Raw genomic sequence first — 19,032 nt, 5'->3', positions numbered from 1 at the left:
CTGCAAAAACATGTGAATCCGTCATCATTATACTTTAGGGGCTGAGCTGAAACCCATTTGAAAGGTGCCTTTTCTCTCTCCTAATACTTATAATTGTGTAAACAGTCTGTAGAAGACAATACTAAGTTAGCAGTCTGCAAGGTTTGGCTCTCCAGATATTTCCGACTACAATTCCCGAGATATCTGGCTATTGACTATGCTGGTTAGGGATGATGGGATTTCTAGTGCAAAACATCTGGAGAGCCAAAGGTTGCTGACCCCTATTCCAAGGCTTCCCTGCCCAGCTTTGGTCAGTGCTCCAGTACTGCCTGCATATGGTTTGCAGGTAATTCTTTTGTCTATGGCCCCTGACTGTGTAAGGTATCTCTCTATGTTTGGAGTCTTCCTTTTTATGGCTTCTGTGTAAGGGGTGCAGTGAGGAGTCCCTGCTTGTGTGCAGCTTCTGTCTATTTAGGCAGGGATGTCATTTAGGGGTCACCAGAGGTCGCAATTGCGACCCCTGTGGTCTCCCGTGCGACCTCTAAAAAAAGAAAAGAAAAATATATATCTTTTTTTTAGTAATGCAAGCTCCTGGGCTGTGGCCAGCACCATGTGCCTCTTTTTTTTCTGGGGTCGCAAGCTCTCTTGTTCAGGCCCCTTAAAAAAATAAGAAAAATAAGAACAGGAGTGCCACAAGTCTAACACTTTCAGCACTGACCCTAAATAAGAAAGAATAGTAATACCAAATAATGTGTCTTTCTGGAATTCTATACAATAATGGCTAGACTCATTAAAGGTTTATTTCAGGCACAGTCCAGGGGGTGAGTCACTGATTTAGTCTGTTCTTAAACGCCTCAACTCAGCCTTTCATCCTTCTGAGGTCGATAAATGAGTACCAACACAGGTTGGGTGATATTGAGTGTATATTTTTTCTATATAAAGCACTTAAGCGTAAGTGCTATATAATAAAACATCATTATCATTTAGTCATGGATGTCTGCTTGCATTCACAGTAATTTGGTAATATGGGCCTATACACACTGATCTGGCGATCCATTCTTGTATGAAATGTACATCACATTATAGTGATATCGTAACCATATTTTTCGTAGTGTACAATGCTATGTGATGCCACTCTCTGTTTTGTCAACGGGTGAAAGGTCGTGTTCCATCACTTCGCACGATATCACTTTGGGGTGGGGTCAAATGACATCACTTCCTGTGATGTCATTGGAGTCAAAGGTCGTATGATGTCACTTCCGCTACCCCTGGCATTTTGGTGAAATCACGTCCCTGTATTTAGGTTCTTCGTGTACGGCATCTATGCAGTACCTGTCTGTGTACAGATTCTATTCATTAGCTTGGTTTAAAGCTTCTATCTAATACCTCTGAATACATATTCTATGTAAAATCTCTGTGTATGGCTTCTATGTAAAACCCCAGATTGTGTGCAGCTTCTTTCTATTGCTGCGATGTAAAGCTTTTATGTAAGGCCCTGTGCGTAACGTTTCTATATAATGCCTTTATTTGTGTGTGCAACAAACATGTTTTTTACACACAGTTGTACAAACAAACGTGTACAAATTGTTGCGGTGCATGGATTTTATGCAAGGACTCTGTGTACAGCCTCTACATAATAATGGTTTTTGTGTACAGCGTCTTCAATTGCCACTTTGTATGGCTACTTGAAACAAATCTGTTTGTGTATGGCTTCTGTCTATGAAAGTCTTCTGCCGGGCTTGCTTTTTCAGGGCTTGCTTTTATTCTTCTGCTTCAGTGTATACACTGTTTATGCCACCACCAGGCTTGCGCTTCCGCAAAGGTTTCAACTTGCACAGGGCTTCTGCCTCCACAAGGCTTCAGCTTGCACAGGGCTTCAGCTTGCACAGGGCTTCTGCCTCCACAAGGCTTCAGCTTGCACAGGGCTTCAGCTTGCACAGGGCTTCTGCCTCCACAAGGCTTCAGCTTGCACAGGGCTTCAGGTTGCACAGGGCTTCAGCTTGCACATGGATTCAGCTTGCACAGGGCTTCAGCTTGCACAGGGATTCAGCTTGCACAGGGCTTCTGCCTCCACAAGGCTTCAGCTTGCACAGGGATTCAGCTTGCATAGGGATTCAGCTTGCACAGGGCTTCTGATTCCACAAAGGCTTCGCCTGCACGGGGCTTCTGTCCTTAGCATGCTTCAGTATGTGTGAGGCTGCAGACTACATATGTCTTTGTACAGCTTTTCTCTATGTACGTCTCCTCTCTGTCTAAGGCCTCCATCTGTGTAAGATGTCAGTATACGAAGTACTTCTGTCAGTGCATGAATTTTGCCTATGTATGTCTTTAGTGTGTTAAAGGCTGATGTCTGTGCGAGGTGTCATTCTGTGTAAGACTTCGTTATATCAATGGCTTCCAAAGGTGCACGAGTTACGTCTCTCCATGGCCCTGTCTGTGTGAGGTCTTGTTGTGTATGCTCGTCTGCATCCGGCTTATGTCTATGCAACGTCTTTGTCTATGCATTTCTTTCGGTGTAAGGTGTTCCTCTGTGCACGGCTTCTGTGTGGGTTAGGCCTCTTTCTACGCTTTCAGCCTGCCAAGACTTCAGCCTGTATAACGCTTCTGATAATATAAGAAACATAGTAGAAATAAACGCGATCACTAGTAAGGGAATGTCTATTGTATTCTGTGGAAAATGTAACATTGGAGGAAGTCAGAGAGGTCTCACACACCATCCTCATTACGACTTTGGAGGTAGCCATGGCGTTACTAGCGCCATGGCTGCCTCCAAAATTGGGTCCGGGTTCCCTGAATGGGGAATTACCGGGCCATTCTGAGTTCGGAGGGCCCGGTAATTCCTCCTGCTGGGAACCCGGGCCCTACCGTCCCCATTCCCATTCGAGCCCCCATAGGGCTCAATGGGAATGGGAGCTAACAACGGGCTGATTACTACCGGCCCGTTGTTAGCTCCCTGGTCCCCCCGCGAGGGGTCCTCGTAATCAGGCGGAATGGGTTTAACACGTCCGCATCCATTAGCGGCACCCGTTAACTCATTCCGCCTGGCTTGTAATGAGGCCCCATGACTTGTAGCAGGCTGTGGGAGTTTCATCTTTTGACATAAACTAGACTTTCTAGGCATGCATGAAACTGGAATCACCCTGTAAAAGTCAACATCAGTGTGTAAAGCTCTCTCTCTCTGCTTGTTTTGAAGGTTTATGCAGGTTGTTAACACTAGTCACATGCACCTTGTTAACGCTAGTCACGTGATTTGCAGGGATGAGCCCATTACCTGTGCCGCGTGCACTTGAACCAGTTCAGTATGTCCGTGCAGCTCGTGTAGTAGATCTGGTCATAGGGGTGGGCGTAGGATTCCTGGACTGTGACGGAATAGCTGAGGGGAGACGAGAAGAAACAGTTCATTAGTAGAGGCCTGTCCCCCATCTGCGGACCTGCCACACCGGAGACCTCGCAAAGAGAGAAGCAAAGACAGCTCAGCGCACTATGCTAATTATTGCCACTTATTGTAGCGCTTAGAAGCGGGAGGAATTCTGCATGAAGCACTATACAAAAACACAAAATGGTTATATTAAACACATTAGGTTAGGGGGACAAATAATGGGCCCATATGCGATAACATGTTTCGGCTCGTAGGACTAATGTCCATGTAGTAATAACGGGGTACGATCCCCAGTGACAATCTGTTTCGTTCTAAAAGCTTGCCAACGCGTGCGTCCATCATTTAGAACGAAACAGATTGTCACTGGGGATCATACCCCGTTATTACTACATGGACATTAGTCCTACGAATTGGTTACATCTAATTTCGGCCCGGATTTGAAAAAGGCTCAGCAGAGCCGAAACATGTTATCGCATATGGGCTCAACGTTTGATGTCTAACAAAGGAATATGATATAAAATATTATATATATCTTGATGGCGCCGAGCCCTGTATTCTTTTCGACTATATACTGTTTTTGGTGACGGTTAGGCTTTTGTTACCGTCCACATACAGTTGACCCGCGACATCCTGGATCGTATCTTTGATGGCTACAAAAAAGTTTCACCTAAGATTCAACAGTTATGCATTACCAATTTAAGGGATGGAAGGTGTCGCCCTGCAGAGAAACTTTTTCTAAAGCCAGAAATTTTGGGGACAAATAATGGGGTTTACCACATATACTTGTGAAAATCCTACTCATGCAGCCCCATAGCGACAAGGGGCCATCCGAATGACATACAAGTACTTTGGAAATGACCTTAACATTACAAGTAAAGGGGATGCTGCGTGAAGAGGGGGTGGGGAAACATCAAAAAACTATCACATGACATCGCTCATGGTGGCCAAGAGGGACATGGTGATGGGATGGGGCGGCTCGTTGGCCCAGAGGGTTTCAACATGGCAAGAGGGAATGGACTACTGTTGTGACCCTGAGCTTTGTGTGTTTGGAGACAGGTGTTGCCTCCAGAAGCATAACCAAATCTGGGGGAAATGGCAGGATGCGAACTGAGGTCGGACTCCAGAGGGGAGGTCTAGCTGACTGTTGAAAGGGATAGGGGGTATTAGACAATGGGAGTGGGTGGCACATAGAGAGGGACTTATGTACTGGGATCTACAAAGATATTGTGACACCACAGGGAGTGGCAAGGGGGACAGACATCGTATTGTGGCATGCTGATTGCGCATCTCTGGGACTTGTTTTGTACCTTTTGTCTGAAAACGTCATAAAAATGGTTTATTAAAAAAAAAGTGATCACAAAAAGAGTGGTAAATGCATGTTGTGGCCTCTCAGTGGGAGTGGTAGGGTCAGAATCAGGAGAATCGGTCAGGATCAGAAGAATCGGTCAGAAAAGCCTGTGACAGACACAGGAGAAGGGACAAACTACAGCATATTATGAACATTTTCAGGATTGCCCTCAAGTGTCCAGGATTTTGCACCCATCTGCAAATCTTCAGGGAGAAATTGAAGACTCTCGATTCAAGGGAAGTAAGCAAGCTTTCAATGTGTAGCTGAAATGGCATATTCTACTCTCGCACTGCCGGTAAAAGGGTTTGTTTCTTGCTTTTTTCAGACCCACCATAATATTGATAGTGAATGGTAAACATGCATCAGAGCTCCACGCTCAAGGATGTCAGCTTACACTGCACTGATGATGGTGATGTATGTGGTTGGCTGCCTGTTGCATCCCTGAGAGCTGTCAGCTGTCGGTTGCTATGTATAAAAAACTTTGCTATATGGGACTAGGGCATTTCCTATGATGGGGCAAAAGGCAAGTTTTTAAAATAACTTTGAAACGCATATATTTGTCCAGTGGCTTTGATCTTGCATGAACTTTGCTATCATGGTTACTTGGTGGTGCTGTGCATATTTGAGGTTTTAGCTGCAATTGCCTATTCTACTAGCAACTATCTGGAGTGAGGCCACTGGTAGTTTCTGGCATCTACCCGTAGCTGATGTGAGCTGCCCCACTGTCACTGGGAGGGTCACATTGGACGATTGACCATGCAACAGTGGTTCTGCTCAGTTTGGAGCAGGAGAGTAACTTCTGCTCACACTGCTGCCAGCAAGTGTATGGCCGACTAGACCTACTGCGACTTGACACCACGATACTCCTTCACCAATACCTATTTGGCCATCAATCATACATTATGATTAAAACAGGGCCATGTTAGATTGGTGGCAGGCAAGCCAGCCGGAGAAAAGTTATTTTTTCCACTTGAATGCTTAATCTTCTGAAATAAAGGTGACACTGAGGTTTATCCGCCTTTTCTGAATCCTGCAACGCAACCAGAGTGCTCTGAAGTCGCTACTGACAGAGGTAATGGTAAAGGATTATAAAAAACCTAACTCACAAAATTAACAGTGCTCAAGTTTCCCATAAGCAGGAGGGACAACAGATGGAAGGCCTTAGTTACTTTTATGTATTTGCATAATTTTCAGGGAGGTGTGGCACACTTTCCTGGAGGTTTCACTGCCAATTCCAGCCAGATTGCTATACCACTGGGAGTTCAGGAAGATTTTTGAATAGAGACACTTGGCATGTTGCCCCCATGTTGGCATTCCTATTGCACCGCTGAGAGATTGTATTGCAAAAGCATTAGTCGTCGAGGTGCACGACAACCATACCTCTGGAGTATATTCTGTTTTCACTTAGTTGCACTGTAGAATGCTATCACTGGGGGCATTTATAGTTCTTCAAAGTCTGGCACTTCTCAGGGTCGCAGTCAAAACCAACTGAACAAAGACAATGACTGCATTCTCATGGCTGAACTCGTCTAACCACAAAATAGCAAAGCCAACTTGGGGGGGTTAAGCCTTCCGCAACGCATATGTCACTAACTCTCCACTGAAAGTCACCACATGCATGTTTTTCTAATACGTATTCACAGTGGTTATCCTGAAAATATAACTGGGATTTACTGGTCATAGATGGAGGAGTCTAGTCCCTCAAGTCCACCACCCTGCTGAAGGTTATACACAATAAAAGATTGCACGGAAATCGCTGCCTCAGCTCATTTCTAGCAAAGCAATTGGCCTTTAACCTCAGCGGAACAGGAGCGTTCATTTACCTCTCCCAGTGGCTGCACACATTCGGGTCCTCGAGATTCAGGGCGAGGGACGTCCCCACCAAGTGGTACCAAAGTATGAACGGAAAGAAACCGAAACACCTCACGGAAAATCCCATCTTTCCGACAAGAGACCTGCAAGAGAGGAGAAAACAGTACATGTCAGGCAGTGGTTGTCTTATATTCTGATGTTGCAATCATACAGTCGTGGAGCTGTAGTGTTGGAAAGGGCTGCTTGCCTCTGGGCCATGCTATTCGTCCTGGCCGCGGCGCTCGGACAACCCCTATATAAAGTATAGACTTTTGAATTGAATAGAATGACTTCAGGATTGAAGAGAGGTTTCAGAAGTCCAGGTATCAAAAGGGCGAGTTCAACATAACCAGTCATCATGTGAAGGGCTACATCAGAAAGGGCAAGGAGGCTGAGACATAACATCAAGGAAGAACATCCAAAGCTGCTCCTCCGCAGTGCTAACAGACATCACAGTACACACTAATATGAAGAACAATCTTGGCAAATCCTCTCTCCAAATGAAATATTTCGCAAATACAAAGTCAATCACACTACAAAGTGACCCTTCACTTACACTGCAGGACTACGCGACTATGACAAATCAACTGCCGGGGCACCAGTGGTCCAGGGATGAATATCAGTTTCTAAACCATCAATCAGCCCCACACCTCTAGTACACCAGAAGGGATCCAAACTGATTGGAAACAAAAGCAAATTATAAACCTCCTTGTCCAATTTCGGTAACGTGGACGGAACGGCAGGCTTACCTCTGCAAGGTCGTGGATCGTTGGTTATTTGCAACACCGCGAAAATACAATTATTACCCAATGATGAAAGGGACTGTTCAGTCAAGGTTGTATAAAAATATCAATTTTTATTATTATCACAACAGACAGTTCTAGCACACTACAAAATACAACCCGCCCAGTAAAGGAATGCAGAGGACAGACAGTTTCAAAGAAAGAAAAGGGATGCACTCTCGATACTGAAAGGATAGTAGTCGGTAAAGAAATTAATCTCAATAGTTCAAGGATACTTGGTTTCAACACAAAGGGAGCAATGGGTCGTAAAATGTCAATATGGGTTTTGTCCCACACATTTTCTGGAGGTTAATCTACCATCATTCAATTTCATTCAAAACATTTTTTAAAAAGCCCAGGCGAGCGCACACGCATAGTGTGAATGGTCCAATTCCAGGCAGCCACAAGACTAATTTCAGCTACTTCGATTGCTGGAGTGTGGTGTGAAACAGGCATGGTATCAAGAGAGACACTGACTCAAAGGTGTTTGTTTTAAAACCTTTATTTACTAAGGTTCTCAAAATCTGGTCTTGGCCCTAACTCTAAAGGGATGATTCCCTTAATTTATGTTTCTAAAGGCCATCGATGTCTAATAGTCCAAATTAAAAGTCTGTCTGTGCCTAAACCATTGCTTGCCATCACTCTTTACAAAAATGTGGCAGGAAGTCTTTAAAAAAGGAAAATAGTGTTTCAACAGAAAATTGGGAACCAAAGATGGTTTCAGGTGGACTTTTCACCAGGTGTAGATTGGTCAATGTGACAAAAATGAGTTCAATCAAAAAAGGGCTTCTCCACAGAGCCCTTGCAGTGGTTTCAAATACCTTCAGTGTCTTTGGGTTCCTTTATTCCCTTCCCCAAGCTTCAACTTGTTCAAATTCCAAACACCAAAAAGGAAATATAACAAAGTTCCTTTTAAAGCTTCTCAGGGTTCGCTTCCCCAGGCTTCAATCCTTTCAACACTTCAAAAACAATAAGTGTCCAACTTGGTTGGGCATCTCAGGGTTAATTTCCCTCTCAGCGAAATGCAAAAATGTACATTTTGCATTTCTCTTCATCGTACATTTCACGCTTTACTCTTCACATTCCTTTTGCTTTTCTCCTCTTTCACCCCGCTAGTGCAACTTCATTTCTACTATTTCTTGTATTTGGCTTATTTCTGATACTTTCTGTCCTTTGCACACTTTCAAACCTTTCTGCTCCGTGCCACTTGTCTTTCTCCCGCTCTGCTTCAGTAACACGCACGCTCCCGAGTTTTCTCTCTCTCACTTACCAGGCAGCATCGCGTTGACAAGCGGTTCCACTGGATACAGAGTGTTGATGTTAAGGTCTTACGACCTGCCCCTCAGACGCACTTGGGACCGGCACAAGTCTCAAGGGAACAAGCACTTTCCGAAACACCACCTGCAGGATACAGTCTGCCTTCTTCCGTCTCCTTAGCGGCACAGCTCCTTTGCCATGCTGCAGCCCCTCTCAAACACTGGGCCAGTGTCTGGACACGCCATACTCCTCCAGGCTGTTTCCCCTGCTGCTCTGCACTCCCTGGCTTCTCGGGTCTTGACAGCATCCCTAGCTTGATCATTTCCTTGTGTGAAACCACACCTTTTATAGTGAAAAAAGTAGTCAAGTGGAGTCAGGTGTGAGAGGTCATTATTAAATGCATGACTCTATTAGTGGGACAACTTGAGTTCTTTCGATTGGTAGGTTTCCCTTACTTTCCCCATGTTGTTTCTATGGGTAATCTTTACTGCTCTTAGTTGCCTCCTCCCCCTCTCAGTATTGTTGGAAATGGGGAAGGGGAGATGGGGTGAGATTGAAAATACCCCATGTAGGCTGAGGGAGAGTAGGTTGGGGTATTATTGGGACTGGGGAAATTCCATGTCTCTGCCTTGGGTATCCTCCTCCCAATTCCTTGTGACCCGCCACTCCCTCGCTGGTCCACCCCCAGGATCGGGTTCCAAAAGCGCTGGCCCTTCCCTGGCCACCTGAATGGAAGATCCCGAGTTAGTACATGGGAGAATGCCATCAGGTTTCTCATAGTGGTTGCATTTATATTTTAAAATCTTGGATATAAATTTAAAATAAATTCCCATACATGAGAAGTTGGGAAGAATATTAGAGAGACCAAGTGGAGTGGGCTGAACTAAAATAAATTGGATGCTATTTACACTTGTTTACAGTTCCAGGGAATAGCAGCAACTACATTATGAGGTGCAGTATCAAATAAGTATCGCAATTGTAATTATTATTTGTAAAAAAGGGGTGCAAGGTATTTATCATTTCGAGAACGTGTACACTCACTTGTGTTAAACTGTGTTATGTTGTGTTACTATGCTTTTATACTTGTACGCCTTCCTGTGACCCTGTCTATGACATGTACCAGCACCCAGTGGGACCTGACCAGGAAGGAGGGCCATTGCTATGATATGTTATTGAGGAGGACAGAAAAGACAAGTACTGCAAGAAAAGGAACGAGTAAAGTCAAAAATATGAATCAAAAGCAAGATCACAGTGCTAGCATAGACAAAAATCCAGAAAACATGTCAGAGTGAAATGAACCATAGGCGGTGCAGTTTTGCAGCCATTTGCAGCCCTTTGAGTACACGGGGGGTCATGACACAGACCTCCTTTGATTATTTGGGTCCCTGACCAAACTGCTGTAAATGACTAAGGAGGAGCAAATGAGGTGACGGGCAAAGTGAGGGGGCGATGCCCAGCAGAAGAGTGTAGAGGCCGCAGACTGCTCCTTTGCTGGTAGTGCCACAAAGCACCAGGTGCAAGGAAGTTCGCGGAAGAAGCCAGAAAGCCAGCAATGAGACGAATGATAGGTAGCAAGCCACCTCCCACCTTGGCCTCTCGTCCGAGTTCCATGGCGTAGTAAAGCCGAGACCAGAGGCGTTGCTGGGGGGGGGGGCGGGCTATAGCCCCAGGTCTCTTGTTTGTAGCCCCAAATAAAAGCTCAGGGGTTACAACCAAAAGGCCTTCTAGCCCCGGGTCCCGACAGTACCAACATTAGTGTAGCCCCAGATCTTTTCCAGACGTAGCAACACCCCTGGTTGAGCCTTTCTCGGACTCGCCTGTAGGGCAATAGGGCAATTCCCAAACCAAAAATGCAAATTGCTAGTGTGGGCCATTTTTTGGGGGCCAAAGTGGCCCACTTTTTTGGCTCAGGTGGCCCAGTTTGATAAGTTACTTCACCATGCAGATAGTAGTTTTGACCAGTGTTACTGAATAAATACTCTGTAAAATGCACAATTTGCATCACATTTGATCAAAAACCTCTAGCATGGGTACTACTCAAACAGTCTGTAACAAAAGGAATGAAGTGCCATTTGCAACTGTGGGCCACTTTTTCATTGGTGCCCGCGACAATTTTATGCCACAGTTCGACCCTGCCGAGACTGCCACATGAGTGGATGCTGAAGACCCTGCAGGGCCCGGAGAGGAAAGTTTACATCTCAGGGCTATGTTATGTTTAAGTGCAGGCTAATTTGGTGAGAGCCTGCTTTTATAGGGCTGCTGTGTGGCTTTCTGTTGTCAGTGTAGATTACATTTTCTTCTTCGGCTGCAGCTTGTCATTATTCTTCCCACACAAGGCTAAATTGGGGGCCATAGGGCAGCAATTTGCCATCCATTCCCAAACATTCATCTCTAAATAGGAAACCAAACCTAGACGCTGAGTCAACAATTTAGCTCAAAGGCAACCATATAAACACGAGTAAAGCGCTGCACGCCCTCCCCACACGGGAAGGACGCGGATCCGTATTGCAGCTATTCTTTTTTATTTCTTCGGAAATATTGACAGCCAATAGGACAGAATTGGAGGTAGCAGAGAAACATTTGGAACCAACCACTGATAAGATGCTAGCGTCAATTACACATAAATCGCCTGTACCATGGGTGCTGCAAAAAGAGTCGAATCTGCCATTAAGCCAACAGGTTCTGATACTTAATGGAAGAAAAGCAGCACTCTGAACTGGGCAAGGGGGGGGGGGCACTAGCAGAACTGATGCTGGAGAGATAGAGTCACATATGATATGATATATAGCATTTGTAACGAGCCTATACACAAGTGTTTCAAGGCACAACGAGGCAAGGGAGGGGGAACAGAGGGAAGACAGACAACGATCCTACTAGGCCAGGTGACATTCAAATCGCGCAAGTGCAAGGGAAGGGGAAGGAGGAGAGGTGCGGGGGGGGGAGTGGGGAGGACAGTGCAGTACATGGGAAAGGGAAATAAATAACAATAAGTAAAGTATGGCCAGCAAGTGGCAAGTGCAAAGGCAAGTGCAGACATCAGTTGTCAAGTGCTGGTAGTGGGACTGTAGGGGTACAGAAAACAGTCCCAAGTGCGGGGGTTGCCATGGGGGACAGTGCAGCAGTACGACTGGCGGGGGAGGGGACCTGGGCTCGAGATAAGAGGGTGGCCAGGTAGTCAGTGCAGTTTCAGTGTCACACAAACAGAGGGAGCATGTTAAGAACAGGTCCTATGTTTGCATGTAATGCTTAGGCGACCTTATAAGTAGTCTTGAGGAGAACGCTGAGTGATCTTATATTGCAGAGACCAAAGCAGGAGTTTGGAGCAAGGAGACTCAATGGCTGCCAGAAGGGGCTGATGGAATAGAGTTGCATGCCGGATTAACCAGAAAATCCAAATACATAACATAAATGGTTTCATTGGAAATTATTTGTCTGCCTGCATTGTTTGTAGGTTTTCAATGCGATCGCTCTCACTGCATATAGATGCCTAGGCCAGCGTCCACAAGACCATGCCCAGAGCTACACCTCCCTGAGGTTGAGTTTTACATCACTTTGCTTCATTAAGCTTTTCTTTCATGCTTTTTGCCAAATGCATCCTGGCCACCCTCACGTCAGAACACTCCCCCCAAAACAAATAATGCATCGAAGACAGAGACACAATCCATGTACCACAAAAGATACAACATTCATAAGCCTAACCCGTTCCCTTGGTTTGCTTCCTTATACTCACAAAACGCACCAGTGGAACCTTAAACATAGGCAATACGGACTCTGAGGAATTTTATAACGATTAAAGAATTAGATGAATTGATAACTGGCCTAAGCAAAGACGAGGAATGCATGGCTTACAACTCAGTTTAGCAGGCTCCTGTCCATCACCCCGCCAGCAGATAATGGGAGTAAATTCGGACACACACACAAACAGGGATGTCATGTTCTCATTTGCTGCCAAGCACAGAAAGGAGCAGCATGCCATTTAAAATGCAGGTCTGTGCACAATAGGGGAATTTGCAATCCACTCACGTTTTCCCGCAGTTGACTGCATTGACTACCTGTCCACAGCAACACTGCGAAATCAACACTTCTCCACTTTCCTGTACGTAGGAAAGCCATGCATCAGTGCCATGCATCCTCTCTAGACCGCGTGAAATGCAATGCATTCACACAATGTACTTGTCAGTCTTCTCTTCTTTAAAAATGCCAAGTCTGCTTAAGTTGCATGAGATCTGACTAAAGATGGGAGTAATGTGCGCCCCCACCCGAAAGCTTGCAAACTAAACAAAGTATTAAAAAAAGCATCCTTCTAAAGTGGTGTAATATTTGTTTGCTTCTTTGACATAGCAAACTGTGTTCATTGTTTGCGGGTCTCAACTTCCATACAGTGTCATCGCATCTCACCTACCACACAACCATACAACATGCCAGGCCTTTCACGAGCCGAGGCATCACAAACAACTCCAGAGCAATGATGAAGAATGGCAGAGACTTGGCCACAAAACACGGACAGGCACTGGAACGACTGTACGCCTGATCTACCTCACGCTCTTAGACCATGCCATTCCTTCCACAGGCCAACGTGACAGCATCTCGCTCTGACAAATAATCCACCTCAACAGACCCAACCAGGAAGTAGACGTCTTGGCCTGTTGGTGCCCGACCCCCAGACCTCACAGCACCTTGCCACCCTGCTGGCTGCACTATCAGTTGTTGTGTGTATCCCTTGTTCAGCACTTTCCCTCGCACTTTCCCCCTTCCCTCTCCCCTGCACTTGCGCGTTCCCAATGTCACAGGGCCTAGTAAGATCGCTGTTTTGTCCTCCCTTGTTCCCCTCCCTTGCCACGTCGCGCTCTGAAACACGTGTGTATGAGCGCAATACAAATAAAATATCAAATCATACCAGGACCATCTCAAATGTTTAAATAATGCCTACACAGGTGATGAGGCAGGCCTACAGTTACCTGACCCACCTGTTGAATCCATTCACTTCACCTACCATGCAGAAATATACCCTGCATCCTTACCACAGTCTGGCGCAGAAGTGATCACTCCAGAGCAGGTCACGTAAATGGACAGAGCTGCACTTTATAAAACCCCTAACACAGCATAACAAAACATCATTTTGTTTTATGCATTTTAAAAGCACAGCAGTCAAATGTGATCTAAAGAGTAAGGCAGTAGCAAAGGAAAGCAGGGTTACATTCTCACACCAGAAGTTGGGGCAAAACCTTCCAGCATGTACACACACCATCCACCTTTGAGATATCTGTTCACAACGTAGCACGTATGCCAGGGAAGATACCATTTTATATCTACCAATGCTACCTGCATCATACAGTGCAGGCACTGTCATAGATGACAATATGGGGCGAGACTAAGTAGGTCCTATTTACCGAAACGAATCACTGCATTACTCCATGACAGAACCCGAGCCGTGTAACACACTACACTTTCGGCTCTGTTATTAGAAGGCACATTTAGAAATAGGCCAAATCAAAGAGCACAGGAACTGAAATGTTTACAGTTGCTACTTTGCCAAAATGGCAGACCAACGGACATATGTTCAAAGGTTTTGTTGTGGCGGAGTCGTAAGTCTGATTTAAAATACATAAACTTACTGTGCTGGAGTAAATTTACAAAATGTTGGCCAGTGATTTATGCCTGACTACAGCAGGTGACACCATTGGGCAAATCTACTAGGGCTTTAAGGAGAAATGTTTTTACTCTGTGTTGGGAAATGGCAGCATGATGGACGGTGTCACCAGCCTCTGTGGGACTACTGACTATTACCTGGATGCCTACATCACAATGCCGCCCACTTTTGGCAGGGTGAGCCCTTCCCCTTTAAGAGATAGGAGCTACACGCTTTTACCCTATGTTGATAGATGGCGGTATCATGGAAGGTGCCGCCTGCCTCTTTGGGAACAGCTGGCTGGCTGTTTCCCGGTTGCCTTCATCACAATACCGCCCACTTGTGGTAGGTGAGCCCTTCCCCTTTAAGAGATTGGAGCTGCACGCTTCTACTGTGTGTTCAGAATGGCAGCGCCATGGGAGATACCGCCAGCCTGTGTGGAAACACTGGCTGTAACAAATCTACTTCTGGGGCACCAGTGGTCCAGGGATGATTATTTTTATATTATTATTTTTATTTATTTAATTTGATTTAGCTGTTACAACAACTTTTCAAATGCAGTTATGAATTTCCATATGATCACATGATCAAACATCTCATAAAATCATATATCATTATTTCATTCAAATTGCCTAGTGTTCAAATTTAGTATAGTCTAAAATACATAAAACACACATATTTCTACTTAAAAAATTGCATCAATTGCTGCAGGGAATATTTCTTCTAGAAATTGTACTAATGATTTCCATACAGAGAATTTAGGACTTTGAAAAAGCGAGATCCAAACTTCATCATCCTCAGCTACATGAAGAAAATGTAGTTTGTTAGATAAATGCTTTATACGAAGTGCAATCAATTGTGGACAAGATATAATAACATGCTGTAAGGTTTCCTTTTTTGTTTGATTCTTGCAAAATCTACAATAATTCATAGTTACTGGTAAGATTTTTCTCCTCACAAGTATGTCTCTAGTAGGCCACTGATTGAGTCTAAATTGTAAGTATGTCTTCCTTATTACTGGAGATGGACATTTCAACAAATAGGCGGAGATACAACGTAATTTTTTATGGCCGAAGGTATGGGTCCCAAAATCTTTATATTTTAAACAGGATTCCCTATTTACTATCCAGTCCCACTGATCAAATTTGCCCTTAGCACGAGTTGGGTTTTCTAACAAAAGCTTAATGGTTATATCTGTCTCAGTTAACTAATTTGGGACGAAGTTGCGCCATCTATTAGGAAAGTGAGACTTAGATGTAATTAGTTGACGGGATACCACACTCAACATGTTATTAGTTTCAAGACCCATAAGCCATTTCCTAAACAAGGAGCACATCTGCCACTTACCTCGCGTGGCTAAAGAGATTATACCCAATTCAAATCTTATATTTGGCATCGGGGTACCAGCGGGAAGGCATAGTACCTTCCGCCAAAAGCAAGCTTCGAGTTTGTTCCATACATTGTCAGAAAAATAAAGCATTGATTCAGTGCCATATGATAGTATAGGGATTACCTTTTGCTCATAAAATAAGAGTATATGTTTGTATGTAAATTTCCCAAATTTATAAATCAAAATGTTCGCTTGTGAAAATATGGACATTAGTTTAGATTGTATAGTACTAAGAAATACAGTGTTTGTTGTTGTATTTGGAATTGTTATTCCTAAATACTTGTACTCTTTTACTATTTCCAGAGATTTGTCACATAGGATCCATTTTTGTTAAGGAGATTTTTGTAATTTTTTTGAATTCCTACAAATCATTATTTGTGATTTTTCTGTATTTACTACCAGATTATTTTTAGTAGGATAAGATGTTAAAGCTGATAAAAGGTTTTGTAATCCACGTGGTGTCTGAGATATCAAAACTAAATCATCTGCATAAAGTAACCAAGCTAAACGCTGTATACCAAGTTTGGGAGCATCTGAAATAATATCTGCAAAAACTGCTCCCATATCCAGGATGAAAAATTAAACAAAATGGATGCCATTATACAACCTTGTTTAAGTCCTGAATATGTGTTGAATTTTGGAGTTAAATTACCACTCATTGAAAGTCGAACTTGCATTGTTGTTTCCGAATATAGTTGTTTTACCAGAGCAAGTAAAGACAGGGGACAACCATATGATTTCAATTTGGCAAATAATAAAGTTCGATCTATTGAATCGAAAGCCATATGGAAATCAATAAAAGCAAAATAAAGTGGTTGTTTGCAAGTGGCATATTGTGATTTCAATAAATTAATAGCAGTTATGTTCGGTAATATTCCTAGACCCTGTACAAAACCTGACTGGAATGGATCTCTTTTAAGATTTGATTTACACCATTCATCCAAATCTCTTAGTATTATACGACAACATATTTTGCTAGGAGCATCAAGCAAGGATATTGGTCTATAACTTACCGGGTTAGCCCGGTCTCCTTTCTTATACACTGGAATTGTAATTTAATGTTTCCAAGAAACTGGGATTTGTTGTCTGTGTAAAATATTTTTCAACATAATATCTAATATATCTGCCCATAGTTCAGAAAATTGTTTCATAGCCTGGTTTGATAAGCCATCCGGACCGGGCGCCCGGGATCTACTCGATTTGTGAATAAAATGAAGGATGTCATCTCTCTCAAAATTCAGATGTATTTTATCATCTCGCTCAATTTTCAACTCAGGATGTTCAAAGGTGGTTTCAGAGTATATGGATGAGTAATATTTAATCCATACTTCTTCTTTTACATCATTTGTCTGGGTAGCTATTTGATGTCCTGCTGTTACCTGATTGATGATTCTCCAGTATTCAGCCGAATTTTTGGAGGCTAAAGTTTTTAGCATATAGCTCCCATCATTTTGATATAATTTGGTTTTCATACTCCTTAACCAATTCCTATATCTGGTTTGAATTTGTCTAAGAGCAAGTAGTCGGCTAACTTCGGGCAGTTTCAAAACAGCTCTTTTTTGTGATCAAACTTGTGCTTTCATAGTTCGAATGTCATGGTTATAAATATGTAGATGTGGCATTTTTTTATTTTTTGCCTACTAGAAGCTGGTTGAAATAGCTGCATAAGATCTGAGTAATGGATGATGGTAGCTTGGGAGTCGTGTTCTTGTTTATTAATCTGCAACCTATAGTAATTTGTAAATGCTTCTAAAGATTTTTCGGAACAGATTAATCTATTGTGGGCATTGTTAATGGTAATATGCCCATCTTTATATACATTCTGTTTTCTCCCTTGACAATCTTCCACCCAGACAGCGCTCAATTGATTATGGTCGCTTACATTTGAGTATCGTACCTGAAATGTTTCAATTAAATGTAGCCATTCACTATTTACGTACATATAATCTATAATCGCAGTGGAGTTTCCTCTATGCCAAGTTGGATTTGGTGGAAGATCTGACACACAAGAACCATTCAGCATGAAGAGGTTTCTGGATTTTACAAACTGTGTCCACATTCTTAATCTAATTGAATTCTTTTGTTTTCTGGGTGATATGCAATACAAATTAAGATCTCCGACTAGAATAATTCTAATTTGTTGTTTTTCCTGTGATATTAAATCCAGAGCATCATTCATGCTTTCAAGGAACAATGTATCAGAAATTCCAGAGGGATTCAAATACACACTTATCAACACATGTAATATATCATTTTTGTAAAGTTTCAGCATTTGTATATACGGATTTGGCGCATAGCATAGTTGTAAATTGGTAAATGTACCTTGCTTAACGGCGATTAGCAAACCTGAAACCGGTCTACCTATAATTCCTTTAACAGCCGGGTTCAAAAAAATATCATAATTATCCCAAGATGGAGTGGACATTAACCAAGTCTCTTGTAACATAATGATGACATAGCTATGGAGATTAGAGCTCACATTATTAATCAAATGGTTAAATCCTCTTGAATTCCATCTTATCATTGATAATCTGTGTGTATCAGCTTTGGGTGGCTAACATTGACCAGTTTGATTGCATTTACATGTATTAATGCTAGATGGTTGCAATAATAATGCTGCTTTATTAGATGATTTTATATGTATATTATTGTTTTTGGCATCAGGAGAGTTGGGACCAGATGAAAGGACAAAACCTAGGTCAAAAAGTCCAGCTTTAAGCGCCCAAATGGTGTTAACAACAATGCAAGAATTGAACCATAGTGTGACAGATGATCTATTTGCAGCATCAGTAAATTTGGCCTGTTCTATATCAATAGAATCAATATCATCCAGAGCAGGCAATTCACTAAATATTGCAAGTATTGATGCTCGATTCAAATTGTATTGAACAGCAGAAGGGGGGCGACAAGTCAAACTTAGCGAATAGAACGCTGGCCGCTTAACTGTGGAAATGTCAAATTTAGTACGTTTATTCTGACTTAAAGGAATTTGGTTTGTCTTGCCACTCTGAGTGTTTATTTTTGCTGGTTCTTTCTCCTTTAGAATTTTCGTTAATACAGATTTTATTAGATTTTTTATTTCATTGTCAGAAGTTGTTTGACACTGATGAACAGAGCTCACTTCCCCAGGATCTAATTGCTTGCTTGCCCAGACATCTTTAGAAATTATATCTGTATATTTTGGGCTAATTTCTTTTACAAGGGCAGCTGATGTTTTAAAGTCCACCTTTTTAATGTGTTCTTGCAATACTGGAATTTGTAGTTGTTTCTGAACAGGAATAGTGGACATATATTTGTCTACTGCATGTCGGATTTCATTACGACGCTCAATAAGTTTTTGATTTTCAACTATGGCCTTGTCAGTTTGCTGATCAAAATTAATATGAGAAAAAGTTTTCTCTACTGACTGATTTGCTA

General features: G+C 43.0%; 1 protein-coding gene across 1 annotated transcript in view; it reads right to left on the bottom strand.

The window, feature by feature from the left end:
- The window catches only part of MEGF10 (multiple EGF like domains 10), a 373,462-nt gene that overhangs the window by 292,968 nt on the left and 61,462 nt on the right, over positions 1-19,032 (bottom strand). Inside the window, exons 2-3 of the mRNA XM_069625609.1 lie at positions 6,530-6,661; positions 3,251-3,352 (exon numbers count right to left, since the gene is read on the bottom strand). Coding sequence (XP_069481710.1) covers positions 3,251-3,352; positions 6,530-6,645 — 218 coding nt within the window. The 5' untranslated portion in view covers positions 6,646-6,661. The remainder of the gene's footprint in view (positions 1-3,250; positions 3,353-6,529; positions 6,662-19,032) is intronic.

Source organism: Ambystoma mexicanum, chromosome 6p, assembly GCF_040938575.1.
Source record: "Ambystoma mexicanum isolate Mex_15411 chromosome 6p, UKY_AmexF1_1, whole genome shotgun sequence".
Classification (NCBI taxonomy): Eukaryota; Metazoa; Chordata; class Amphibia; order Caudata; family Ambystomatidae; genus Ambystoma; species Ambystoma mexicanum.
The sequence above is the reverse complement of the archived record's forward strand: the minus strand, read 5'-3'. Positions and strand labels throughout refer to the sequence as shown.